Source organism: Gavialis gangeticus, unplaced genomic scaffold, assembly GCF_001723915.1.
Source record: "Gavialis gangeticus isolate Ggan-Ray unplaced genomic scaffold, GavGan_comp1, whole genome shotgun sequence".
Classification (NCBI taxonomy): Eukaryota; Metazoa; Chordata; order Crocodylia; family Gavialidae; genus Gavialis; species Gavialis gangeticus.
Genome location: NW_017728998.1, coordinates 6,436,950 through 6,451,087, shown reverse-complemented (window position 1 = coordinate 6,451,087; position 14,138 = coordinate 6,436,950). Strand labels below are relative to the sequence as shown.

Below are 14,138 nucleotides of genomic sequence, written 5' to 3'. Positions count from 1 at the left end.
CCGCAGGAGCTGAGCCGCGACCCGCACGTGAGTGCCCCCCTGCCCTGCCCTGGGACTGCTGAACTGCGGCCTCCCCCCCGCACCGGCTCTCGGTGGACGTCTTGCCCGGCCGCGGCGGGTCTGCTCGGTGCGGGGCTCACCTCTCGCTTGAGGCCATAGAGCCGAGGTGTCGCGGTCCTCAAGGGCATCCCTCACCTGCAATGAGCATTTCTGAACGTGACATTTTTCAGAGGCAGGAGTTTCTCCACCCCCCCAAAATCATAAGCAAGTCTGGATTGCATGCGCATAGCCTGAGCTGTGTAAAATGGTCTGGCAGGGGTGACACGCAGACCTCTACATCTGATGCTATGAACATGACAAGCCCCCTGATATGGCGCTAGGGCCAGTAATGCGCACAGTTCTCACTGCGCTAAATATCCTGCATTGAGTTTGGAGACTGGCTGCAGTTGGGTTTTTTTTCTTTGCAGTCTGGATGCATATTTGTGGCGGCTCTTTGTTACGCGGCCAATTCTTAAACAAACTCTGCTTTCTAGCAAGGATCAAAGAGCCATCCTAATTGAATAGTGACAAATAAAGGAAACAGTATTATCTACCAGTAAAAGTAGGGCGTGAGTTGGAAATCTGACAGCGCTTTCTGACTCTACCGTTGATATATCGTATACAATCTTGGGAAGGTATCTTGACCTTTTAGCAACCAGGTATAAAATGGCAATGAGAATGCTTAGCTGGGGGTATAATGAGGCTTAATCAATTGTTGCTTATAAAGCAATGTTGATCGCTGGTCGAAAGCCACTTTCTTATGGTTGACTGAGGGTAGGTGGTGGCTTCTGGAGGTGTCTAAGAAAGGCAGTCTCTACATCCAGTCTTCCAGAGTCATTGTACAAAGGGCTCCTGTTAAGTTGGAAGACCCTTATACCCCCTTGCGAACTGGGTGAAAGCTTTGTTGGTTGGTTGAACCTGCATGCCCCTCGGTTCCCACATGCTCGCCTTTCTTTTTTGCTCTCCTTCACGCTGAAGCATTTTTTTTGTTTGTTCATATTTAATACAGGCTCTTGATTCAGTTTACTTCACTGGGTTTACAGAAGCTGACAAGACTTTTGTGATTGCTCGCCTTGCAAGACGTCCTAATGGGGTCTGTGAAATCTGGCTCTTTCTTCGGGTGGATGGAGTCGGAGAGTTTCAAGTAAGTGTTGGGTGAGAAGACGTGCGGGGTCTAGAGTCTGGGAATAATATTTCAATTCCTAACCTGGGATTTCATATGAAGGTATGATCCCCAGAAGAAACAGTGCCTTAAGAAGAGGCTAATGTGCTGTGACTAAGGCTAATGATGGGTAACTGCTGTGATTTAGGGTAGTTACAGGTCAAACTCAGTCTTTACCTTTTCTTTATCATTTTTACCCAACCCTCTTCTTTTTTCATCACTTATCAGTTTAAAGCAATCACATCTGTATTGCTCAGTAGCTCTTCTCCAGTGACACTGGCAGCAGCAGCTTTGGTCAGCAATTAAGAAGATTGTGTAGTGCCAGCCAGGTAGCACATGATAAAACACCCAGATAAATACCTGTTGAGCTGAATAGGGTAGTGTATCAGACTCCTTTCAGAGAGGTGATGCCAAAGGCTTGAAGCAATGATGACAATTAGGAAGGAATAACATGAATGGGTATACTACAGCTGGGAACGTGTGCAGCCTTGATGGGAATGCAAAGCCAGTGCTTCGCCAAAGGTTACACATAAAGCTGTTTTTATGAGAGCTTCCTAATTGAAGCTCGACCCGTCAGACCCCAACAGCTGTCGCTTTACTCTGTGACTACAGAATCGGGGTGCTCAACTGGTACGGATGCTGTGTGACATGCTCTGCTGGAAAAATTGCAGCTCCCAGGGATTTCCTTCCAGCAGCGTCGCCCTTTGAAACGTTTGTTCTGTCTTTTCATCCTGACTCAGTGTTACCTTTTTCTACATTTCATCACAAAGCACATTTTTCCTCATTGGCGTTCTCACTGGTCTTTGTATTTAACTATGTCTGTAACTCTGCACAGGCTTCTGCAATGCAACTTGCCTTAAGAAAATTGTATGGGATGAGAATTTTGTATGAAATCCTACCTCCATTGAAACCAGCAGAAGTTTTGCCATTGATTTCCATGGGGTTGGGATTCCCACATAGCGCCGAGAGCCACCGAAGCGTCTGAAGTTGTTTACCTGGCAAAATCGAGCAGAACTGAAGCCTACCTCATTGTGTATTCTGTATTATGGTATAATTACTGCCATCACTTTTCTTCTGTGGATGTGGTAGTAGTGGCTATTTTTAACTAGAGGTGCTTGGAAAGTTTTATGATGCAACCATGTTGAAAATTGTTAAGTTCCTAGACCCTGAAATGTTTTCATCATACCCTGGACTGGACAAACTTTTGTTTCTTCCAAGGCAAGGTTCCTGGCTGGCGGGTTTTCAGGGTGTGAAACTCTGGAAGCTGCAAGTCTTATCACAGGGCAAAGTACCTGTAGGTCTGCTTTTCATTATTGTTAATATTACTGCTGCCATTTGTCAAGCAGCTGCAGAATCTCAGCAGCTTGGGTTTTTTGGGGTTGGTCCAGTTCAGACTGAAATCTTTATGCGATCTTAGCCAAAGGGGCGGTAAACAAGCAGTTCCAGTAAACAGGAAGTCTTGTTCTTGGCCAGCTCTACCCTTGACAGCATTTGCAGGGTAAAGTGCTAGAGTAATTCTCTAAGATTAAATTGCATTTGTATGTGCATAACCCAAATGTGGGTTTCTTTTGTAGAAATGACTGGGTATTTATCCATTTGGGTGGTTTATATGTAATTTCCTCCTCCATGAAACCTGTGGAATCAGGAAAGCTATTTCAATCAACGTTCCTTCCTCCGTGGGCTGACAAAGCAGGGCACTGCCTCTGTTTTAACCCTCACTGATTTAATGAAAGTTTTAATTACATGTCTTCTTAGCATCCAGTGCATCCAGACGTGATAGTGGCTGATGAGTCTGAAAAATGCTGGAGTGGAGGAGGGCTGACACTTGAATGCTTAGAGCCACACAGACGATGGAAAATAGCATTCCAGGGACTGCTCAGGTATTACCATATCACCGCACAGGATGGGGGAGGACAGTTATTGGGATACTTGCTAAAAACTCTGGTTCTGGAGAATGACAGCTCTCAGGCCTGCCAGAGACTTGCTGCATCATGTTCGGCAACTCATCTGAACTTACTCAGACTCGGTTCCCAGGCTATAAAGTAGAGTTGATGAAAGTAGTGCAGAGAAGGGTAACAAGCTGCAACATCTGTTGAGAGACAACCTTGAGGATAAAGCCTCTCTCATACATGGTTTTGCAGTAAGTAGCTATATGGAGGTCCTGGACTATTTATTTAGAGTAGCTGGAGCAGATAAGCTATAGGGCTTTACATGGGATAGCAGGATAAGTTGTGTACAACAAACATTACACCTTTCTTCTCCCCCCTCCACTCCCCAGATCTCCGCTTAACTTTGAGGAATTCCAGGCCAGGGTTTTGTCTGATCAGGACATTTCAGAAAACATAAAGCAGCACAACCAATAGATGCAGGTCTTTCCACCAAGTCGTATTCAAAGATGGCCTTGTACAATAGCTTCCTGTAAAGTTCTTACGTTAAATGAAGACAGTCCCAGCATTGTAAACAGTACTGGGAAAAGCATTTAAATAATTTCAGACACAAATTATTCCTACTAGGTAATATAGCTGGCAGTGCATGCATCCTGAAAAGACTTGAAAAACACTGGTGACTATACAATGCAAATAGAGTTTGTAACATCCTGCAGCAGAAAACATAGACTCAGCGCAGCATTTACATTTGACTTTGAACACGCATGTACGCATTTGGCCTCTGATTTTCAGGAGATATCCTTTTTAATGTGAGCTAGGATGCAGAATGCATCACGATAAAGAATTCAGGCTACTGTGAGAATTGCAATGTCTCTTATTTTTTTTCCATATCTAAATGCTTCTGCCTTTGCAGAAAACAGTCGGGAGATAGTTCCAGCAACAAGTATTCGGTCCATGGTTAAAAGATGTCTTAAGGCTGAGAGGTTCTGATGTAGCTAAAATATTACAGGTTTTGAGACGAGGGCGAAATGATCAAAGGTCTCCTTTTCAACAGTGGTGTGAATGTTTGGAGCCAGGTTTGCAAAGGTATTTAGTTATCTAAGGATGTAGATAGGCACCTACTAGGATGTTCAGTGCCCAATTCTGAGGGCCAGGAACATGGATAGAAGCCACATTTGCCCTGATTTAACTTACATAGATTTTGCATAGCAATGAAAAATTACATTGGATCTGGAGGAGGCAGACATGTAGGGAGCAGCATGCAGTAGAAACTATTACAGTTCTTGGGTGGGAAGGGAGCAGGTTGTAGCCTGTGTTGCCTTGAGCAGATGGTTATTTTGGATTGCCACAGAGTTTTCCTGGGGTACTTCTATACTGGATTTGAGCAAATTACACTGGTGTAGGGCCATACATTGTCCGTCTGCTCCTGCATTACCCCATTGTAAAGATTATTATACCATTATAAATGTGCCACATCTCCAGGCTCATCTGTGCCTGTTGCTTTTGAACAAACGGGACTAAGACTCTTAAATCATTGAGTGACTTATGAAAATTGGACTTCAAGCCATGAAACCAACCACATCATTTGATCTTGCTTTTGTCACTTTGGCCCTGGCTCCTTGAGAATACCTTGTACTTCTTACCGAAAGCATTTCCTCAAAATCTATACGGTCTGCTTAGCTCAGCTCTTAGAATGAGAATGTGCAAGACGTGCAAGCATGCCTATGCTGTTACACGCTAGGCTAGCTTCAGGAAAGCTCCCAAGCATGCTCCACTCCCTTGCTGAGATTTTTGGGAGTTGCCAAATTCCGTCCTTCCTTCCCTGTGCAGCTTTGCCTCTCTTGATCTTAAGCATTTGAAATCCTGCAGTACTAAAGCCCATGGATTGCACAAGAGCTCAGTAAATGCAAGAGGGGTGAGTGCAAAACAAATTAAAGGAATATAAAGAGATGCGGCTGACATAGAAACACGCTGACACGGTGTTAAATCTTCCAGGAAGGGGCCATATCGGCAACAGTGGAGTGACGAGGAGGGTGAACTTGTGCATGTCAAATTCTCTCTCTGGTAAGCAGATGCTCTCTTTTACTTGGATGCGTCCCTTTGTTGAGTATAACTACAAATAACAAAAACTGAGCCACAAATCTTGGCTCCTGCTGAGTCTGCCGGAGCAGCACTGAGGCCTCTTGCTGGCTTTCACTTGGGATCGAATTTCCTCCCACGTGTATAATGAATTCCTGGTTAGGTTTGGTTGTTAGACTCATTCACTGAAGAAAGATCTGATCAAAAACAGCCCAGCCACACACCCTGGCTTCAGGGTCCTGACAAGCTTTTGCCTCGCTGTTAACACACTGCACCTAAAACATGGGATAGATTTTAACTTGGAAAGCTGTTATATATTTTAAGGTCAACATTTGGCCTCCTTTTAAAAACATCAGACTTCAATCCTATTTCACATGCATGTCTGTGTATCGCTTGCATGCAGCATAACTGCAGTTTTGGGCAGTTCTCCTGGCTACCCCCAAGAGGAGCTGGAAAGAGGGCTCTGCCCGGTGGGCTTGTGGTTACAGCACCTTTTTTGGGAAGTGAGACATGCAGGTTCAAACCTCCTTTGGGCAAGTGGAGGGGTTACATCATAGGGCTATAAACAAATGTCACCAAATGAAGAGGAACTGCTGCATAGGGTGTGTCCCAGTACAACTGATCCACTTCATTGCAGAAAAAAGATGTTGCTGGATCCGTGTCTATTGCCCCACGAGTAGCAGGGACCTGATCCTGTACAACAACACTCAGCCCCATCTCATCCAAGCTCCTAAACTGGGAAAGGTCTTCTGTATAGCAAGACCACTAACAATAATATATTCAGAATATTTTCTGTTTCATTAAGGTTAGATTGTTTTCTACAGGTTTTCTCTTGGACTCTTTGCACCTAGGTACAGTGCAGCACGGGTGTTAACAATCCCTCTTATTTGCTGCACCAGCCACCAAGGAGCTGTTGAGTTCAAGTCCTCCTCTTGTCCCTTCCCAGCAGCAGAAGCTGCAGTTGACTTGTGACCCGTTTTCTTCTCATCTGAAGCACAGACTGTGGCCACCCGGTTTCCTTCCAGATTAATTGAGGTCCCACATAGCTGTCAAAGTCTCATCACCTTTTTAGTGCAAGGTGGACTGTGCAAATCATAACAGGAGATGCCAAGCTGCAATCTGAAAGCAGCATCTTCCCCTCGTTGTGAGTTGTTGAGTGCCAGCCTCACTTGATGGATAATTTCTTGTGCCTTTCTGAAGTAGTCTTCTTCACATAGCATGGTTTCTCCATTGTCCCTCCCTTCATTTTCCCAGAAAACTGCAGCATTAAGAAAAATTGTAGAAATCCAGAGATTCCACACATGAGAAGTAACATATTTCAAATCCCACAAGTCCCAAAGACAAATGAGATCTCTGAGCAATGAGTACAGCAATTGGCCGCATCCCAAATGAAGGCTGATGTGGTGTTTTATTTCTCCCTTTTTCATACATAGCTGGACCACCTTTACAGATGTATTTGACTTTAAATTTGACAGTCATCCAGACTTGTTCGCACATGCCTTGGCTTTGGAGACGTGGAGCCGAGAACTCTTCCAAAGAATCAAAAGGTGAGAGACAATTTTTAACACTTCTGGGGCTGGTTGTAACTTTTGCTTTAATTGCCCAACAATGCCACCAGCTAATATTGCCACAGGCCCTTTCATAATAAAGCTGGGAAAATATTGCTGACAAGCTACGTAACATTTTGCCTTTGATATTTTTTATGGGGAGGCGGTGCAGATTTGCAGTCTTAGAAGAAAATTTTAATTCTTTGTTGAGGCCATGCACAATTTGTAAGCTTTAAACGGATTAATTTAATTGAATTTTGGGACAATACATTTTCTCTTCTTGGTTACAAATTAGCAGAGTAATACTCAGTTACTGCAGCGTATTCCAGACCTCAAGGGTTTCCCTCACCACCAAGGGAAGGGAAGCAGTGGCTGGGGAAGTGGCAGCAGCGACTGAGATACAGGGGATGTGGAAGTTGCTGAAGCAGGAGGCTTGCATCTGTGATTTGCCCCCCACCAAAGAACCTTTCATGCCCTCCCAGGATGCAAGTCCCCCCAGTTTGGGAACCTAATCCTGGAGTATTAGGCAGGCTTTTGCAGTCATCATCACATGTCTCTTCCTAGGTTTTACTGCATTACTCCAGTCTTCCTGTTGTCTCATTCTCAGGGCATCTCTACGTACAACCCTGGTCTGAACAATTGTGTGTGACATTATTCAAGCTCAAAAGTATGCTAGATAAATTGCAGGCAGAAGTCTTGGTTCCAAAATACGCATCTTTCATTTAGAAGCAACACTTCTGTGACTAACAAGTTTGAATAAGAAGCCTTCTTTCTTAGCTGCCTGGTTTTTCTACACCTTTTTTTCCCCCCCAGAGATGGGGAACAACATTCTCGGTATGAGCAATGGGGTCAGCAGATAGGAGAAATTGAAATTGAAAATCATCAGAAGAAAGAGCTCCTTCTGAGAGGCATTCGGACCCACTCTTACGGTAACGATATCACAATGACTGATGAGTAACCTCGCGATTGTTACTTTAACTGTTAATGATGAGAGGATCACGGAAGAGACAGTTGTTACAGCGTTCATGCTCAGATGTGAAATGGGGCAGTTTTGGCAAAATTGTTTTTGTAGCCAAGTTTAGGGCTATATAAAGCTGCTTGGTTTGTTTGGTGGGAGTTCATTTTTCTAGCCTATCTCCACCATTTGCAGTGGACTGGTAGCACCATTTCCAATTTAATTGACAGGCAGGCTTAAATTGGTTTAAGTGACATTGAAATCAGTGAGATTTAGCAAATGGCTAGTGTTGTGTGCATGATTTAAATAACCACTACCTAACTCCTGGGTGTTTAAGTGACATATACTGTGTATATCAAAGCACTGTTAGAATCAAAGGGCTTTCTTCCTCCCTCCAGGCAGATAATGGAGGGGACCCAAGAAAGTGTTGCATAGAATTAGGCACAAGTATTACCCTCTTACTAAAGACTGAGGTAGGGTTTGGTTGCTAACAAGATTTACAGTGAACTTTCAAGTCTGTGTTTCCGTTCTGCCCTTCTGCAGGTATTCGAAACTGGGAGGAGTTTTACCGATATGTCATGCTTTTGATGCATTTTGAGGTAGGTCTTAATATGCCATTCTGCATTCTAGCCATCCAATGCAAGTGTCACTCAACTGGAAGGATATATTTGAAGATCTGGCAGTAATTTCCATAAAGCAGGGATGTCACACATCTGGCCCGTGGGCTGGATCTGGCCTGTGGAGCTGTGACATCCTGTCTGTGAGGCTTCAGGAGAGGTTGGGAAGGCAGGGGCAAGTGAGCCCACGCCTCGGGGGGGCAGGTGTGGTTTTACACTAGGTTGGCTGCTGCATAACGTGATGCTGCAGATGAGTTTGGGGATTACCGCTGGCACTCGAGGCAGCATCGGTTTAGTACAGTTCATGCATTCAGATAAATTTCTGGAAGTCGATGATGGATACAGCTGTTAGTTAATCTCGATCGTGACATTTAATTTCCTGTAAGGACACATTCCGGATCTTCAAGTAATCTAGGCAAAACACATGCTGTATTCGCCTCCCTCCCACACAGTGTTTTGCAGCAGCACATTGCTGTCCCACAAGCGTTGAAGGACCCAATGCCATAGAGCGCTCTAAGTCTTCTCTGCCCTCCACAGCAGCTTGGTCCTCTACCTGGATTCAGTAGGAAGTCTCACGGATCACAGAATTGCAATTGCAGAAAGTTTCCACAAGTTCCCAACTTTCTGAAGCCGAATAGGTAGAATCTCTCTTCTCTTCCTTAGAGTGCCTCAAATTACCTTATCAGACCTAATTAGACCAATGGATCCTGGCCCTGTCTCCTCCAAACTGAGGGTTAATTTTTGGTACAAATCTATTCCTTGAGCTCCCCTAGTCCACTCAGTGTCCTGAAATATTTAAGAAACCTCAGTTTTGATTCTTTTGGTATCAGGGAAATAGCAGCAGGAAACCATTCTCGTGTTTCGGACCTCGCCCCAGCTCATTTATGCTTATTTTGCTCCCTGTTGCTTTCTCTTTGCTTCTTTGCACCTTGTTTTGATCCAGGCACCGATCGCTGCCCATTTTGGCCAAAGCCTCTGATAAACCCCTCCACTGAATCAGCGGATCTGCAGCTGCACTGATTCAAACTGGCTGGTGTTGTGAGCTATTTGCTGTGTCCCTCATTTAGAAGTCTTAGCTCTCCTAAATGAAGGACACAGCAAACATTTGCCCATGGCTTTTTCAGCTTTCTTTAATTTGCTGTGTTTTTTTTTGGTGCCTCTGTTGAAGGGATGTATGCCAACAAACAGTGGGAATGATGGGCTGGGCAGAATTATTAAGCAGGGATTCCCAATAGACCCTGGAAACCCACCTTGGGTCTAATGCCAAGGAAATGCTTCTTCGGAGGCCCTCCCAGTGTAGATACAGGTATGGCAAGCCCTGATGTGTTTACTGGAGGCAGCACTTGTACATGGGCAGGGTGGGCCCCCTGTACGTCTTCATGTGAGCAGATTTCACCGCATGCTTGGATGAGGAAATGCAGCAGCTGCGTTGCTCAAACTGGCAGCAGTGCACCAGCATCTCATAAAACAGAGCTGATCCCTGGAGTATTTGATTCTTATCATGAGTGGTGCCCGCAGCACTTTTATTCTCATAGTAGCATAACTAAGGTGTGGTAAGCAGTGCAGCAGCCCCAGGCACTGACTGGAGGGGGCAGGAAAATAGCAGCTGCATAGCTACACTGGCAGCACAGTGACAGCTGGATGTCACCACTGCCTCTGTGTGTCACAGCTGCCCGGGGGGCTGGCTGCCTTGTTACATCCCTCCCAGTCCCTCAGCAGTCAAAGTTAATGGTCTCCCTGCACGACTCATTAAAAGCCACGAAAATATTTGCTTTGGTAAGTAATCGCTCACTGCTGGTAGAGGGCTAGCATCTCCTTCTCTGTATGCAGCATGGACCAGGCACATACTCACACCAGAAAGACCTGAAAGCAACCTGCTAGGGAGCTTCAGGGTGGGAAAAAAATCTGGCAAAGTGAAGGTGCCATCACATCTGTGCCTTCTGACAGACTTTCAGTTGAAGTTTCTATAGCCCTTGCCTGTGGGTCTTCTCTTGTTTCCTGTTCTTGCCATTGCTTTCGCTCCTCCTATTCCTGCTTCTGGTTCTCCAATTGATGCTGGTCGGTATCCTCCTCCCACGCATTTTCCTGGCTTTTCCATGCAATGCCATTATGCTGTCTGCAGCCCCATCTTTCATCTTTGCACACCTTTGTGTAACCAGATAAAGCTGTCGGTCAGCATCTGCTTTCATGCATCTGCTGGATCAAAAGTGGTTCCTCGGTGCGTCTGGTTTGCATGGTCTGCCCATCACGTTCTGTCCGGGACCTTTTCACAGATGACATAGCGAGTCAAGTGCTAGCAATTTTATATCCAGTATGTTTGGCAATACAGAATGATAAAATGCTGTATAACCCCAGTCTTCTCTGGGGTCTACTTATTTTAGGAAGTCTGGAGATTTCTTCAGCGTGCAGCACATAAGATATAATTTGATCAAGCACGTTGGGAGCAGCTGGTGGATTAAAAATAGCAGATGTCTCAGCTAGCTCGAACAAGTTAGGATACTGTTTCATCTCAGGCCTTTTTCTTGCAGGATGGGACCTCAGCACACCTAACAGTTCTTTGTAAACCAGCAACTACAACACAGTAAGTAGGTTCAAGAAGTTAGTATAAAAGATACCTTCAAAACAGCAGCAAGTTGCACCCTTGGAAGACGACGAGACACCCCTTATTCTGCACCTGCACGATCAGATTTTCTTCCACATCACACCTGGATGTCCAAGGGGTAGGGTGGGGGGAAAGTTTGCCTCTACCATTTTGTGGTTGCCAGTAACCTTAGGAACAGCTTTCACTTTTTGTTATGTGTTGACTCAATTTACATATCTACCTTATTGTCACACGTCAAGGATTTCCAGGCATGTAAGTTCTGCCATTGACTCACAGCTAATGGCACGGGAAAGATCAGAGACAGGCATTTAAATCCTGGCCGTTTGTAGCTAGCATCACACCAGAAAGCTTAGCACTTTGCAAATTGCTTCAAGATTTCCTAACATTAATAAATGTACAACTATAGGAAACATTTTAGGAACAATTTTAGTGGTAGGCAAATCATGACACAGGCAGGTCCAGCAACTTTCCCAAAGATGCAGGTAATGGAGTGAATCTTGCTGGGAAAAACTCAGCAGTGCTAATTACCAGTCCTCCCCTGAGTAACCATGAGGGCAAGTGAAGAATCAGGAAAGTTAAAGTCAGATATACCCGAAGTTCCTAAATGAACTAGAGTAGAAAAAACAACACGTGCAATAGTTGTTCTCCTACCACGTTTGATTGAGATGCTAAAAGTTCCCCTCCCTTCTTGTTTTGTAGGTTAACCTCACCCTTTCCCAGGTCCCCCATACCATGAGTTTCCAGTTCCCCAACTGTGTGGAGTGATCCCTAGATATTTTTCCTTCTCCTATTCCCCTAGCCAGTGCCATACCTGGACTCCTGGCAGCCCTGGGCAAACTTTTAGTATCAGGCTCCCCTTTGCCAGAGATAATGATTTTTTTGTTGCAAAAGTCTTTATCACATCTGTGGTATCGTTGTCTTTAAATTATTCATTCTCCATTGATCACATTGCCAGTCCTGTATATGCACAATATTAAAACTTTATTTTGTGCAATTATTTTTTTTCTTTCATTTTCAGACCCCCTCTCTATCCAGGTCCTGGGCAGCCGCTGGGTTCACCCATGCCTGTGTCTGGGTCTGCCCCTGGCAGCTCTGTTCACCTGCCTCTTTTGCAGTCTTCCTATGATGTCTACTCTCAGTTTTGTCTCTTCTCTTGCCTGTTACCAGAAAGTAGATTAATTGTTCTTTCTCCCCTTATTTTCCTAGCGCTCATTGCTACTCAGCCTACATATCCCAGGGCTCTTCTAGGAGCCGCCTGTTTTTGGTTCAGGTTTGAACCATTTTCTGCAATCTGTCTTAAACAACCAGCACTTTGTTTCATTAAAAAGGCCATTAGTTTTGACTGAGCTTTGGATTTGTTCTTTTTTTCCTTCAGCCTTGCTGTTGGCTATGTTATTTTCCCAAATGGGAAGAAAGCCGGTATTGACTGGACCGATGCCTTGCTGGCTGAGATGGCTGATGATGGTATTATTAAAGACACGTACAGGGTCAGCTTCACTGCAGGTAACTTAACAGAACTCAGTTTATCATCACCTTCATACTTTTTTCAATATCAAATTAATATCTTTAGCATCTAGGAAATAACTTTACTGAACGCTGGTAGAGACATTTAGGAGAATTTTCCTGGATATGTCAAGGAGAAACCGCATTTTTGGAGCTCTCATTGCTGTAATTTGATTTCTCATTTTCGTTTTATTTTGCATGATTTCATCTGTCCAGGCATCACACACTTTTCACCTGCTGCGTCTGTCATGTCTCTGAGTGATCAAGTGATCCTTCAATTCTATAAGCATTTATACATGCTTCATATGTTAAGCATGGGATATTGCTATGGACTCCAGTGAGACTACTCACATACCTAAATAGAAGCATGTGGAGCATTCACTGCAAGACCAGGACGTTAGATAATGGTCTAAAGCACATAATCCCTATTTTTGTTGAGGATTTCTGCTCCAGTTCATCTAGTTTTGAAATAACCCGTGCAGTTTCCAGTTTTCTTTGCTCAGAGTTTGTGTTTTGGACTAGATGCCAACCACTCTAGTCCCTAAAATGCTGAACAACCAAGTGCTTTCTAAAAAAATATACAGAGCACATGTGAGAAATATTTTAAAAATACAAGGGATTGGAGAACTGTTTAAGAATATGCAAAAGCTCTTGCTTGATTCATCTTGCCAAATTACTGTCATAAATCCAAGGAAACCATCTTTTTTCACCTTAACACAGATGGCAAGTCCTTCAGCGTTTGTGCTACACTTGACAAGGAAGCTCGCCCCATGGTGTATAATAGTTCAACTGGGAAAGGAGTTTTCCATGAGTGTATTGCTGATTTCCAGCTGAATTCTTTGCTGCGAGGCTGGGGCCTGGTTGAATTTTATTACAGGTAAAAATCACAAGTAAAAACAGAGGCATTATTCTGGTAGCGCCAGGCGGATCTGAGTGAATACGGCCACCGGGGATCTACAAACATACATTCAAATAAAATGCTCAATCACCAAATATGAATGTATTTGTTGTGTGTGTATTTGCAGTTGTTTCGTTTTGAATTGTACACAGGCCAACCCAGGGGGAGTTTGGATTGGATCAACCTTGCTTGGATCAAGCGAGTCGTTGTTCAAAGGATTGCTTATGCAAAGCAAATAAGTCACAAGCTTGTGCAAATGTGTATCCCTGTGCGTGTTTATTTTAAAGAAGGAGTAATACAGACAGCTTGGTACCTCCTCCTGTTTTCTGAAGTGGGAAGGTATTTTGGAAGTATAAATAATAGTCTGGCTGGGATGATCCTGCCTTGAGCAGGGGGCTGGATTAGGTAAGCTCGTGAAGTCTCTTCCAGCCCTACTTTCTGTGTTACTTGGGAACCCTGTCATGTTATGGAAATAATGCATCAGGAACATTATCCATTCACAAGCAGCATACTAGGGGCTGAAGACTGTTCACCCCCAAGATTTGTCCAGTCATAATTGAAAATTGAGAAAATATTAAAATCTCAGTTTATGGGTGAGCTTTAGGAAAACTACAATCCAATCTTCACTGTGAACGGCTCACACTACTGTGCTGTGGAGTATGATTATTTCTTTTATAGCTCAAGACTTTCCCTAAAACAAATAAGTAAAAGCACAAAGTGTATTTGAAAAATCTTGTCCTAAGACTGCTGCAGGTTTCCAGCTAAACTGGTTATGCTCACAAGCTGATCAAGACCGGTTACGAAGGAAACACAGTATTTGGATAATGGTCCTGGAAAAGCTTTTCATTAG

At 44.1% G+C, this 14,138-nt stretch overlaps 1 protein-coding gene across 1 annotated transcript in view; it reads left to right on the top strand.

Moving 5' to 3' along the window:
* Window positions 1-14,138, top strand: part of LOC109289268 (putative phosphoenolpyruvate synthase) — a 58,782-nt gene that overhangs the window by 12,892 nt on the left and 31,752 nt on the right. Inside the window, 10 exon segments of the mRNA XM_019505261.1 lie at window positions 7-27; window positions 1,049-1,183; window positions 2,957-3,081; window positions 5,083-5,151; window positions 6,600-6,713; window positions 7,527-7,642; window positions 8,212-8,267; window positions 10,814-10,866; window positions 12,263-12,390; window positions 13,111-13,267. Coding sequence (XP_019360806.1) covers window positions 7-27; window positions 1,049-1,183; window positions 2,957-3,081; window positions 5,083-5,151; window positions 6,600-6,713; window positions 7,527-7,642; window positions 8,212-8,267; window positions 10,814-10,866; window positions 12,263-12,390; window positions 13,111-13,267 — 974 coding nt within the window.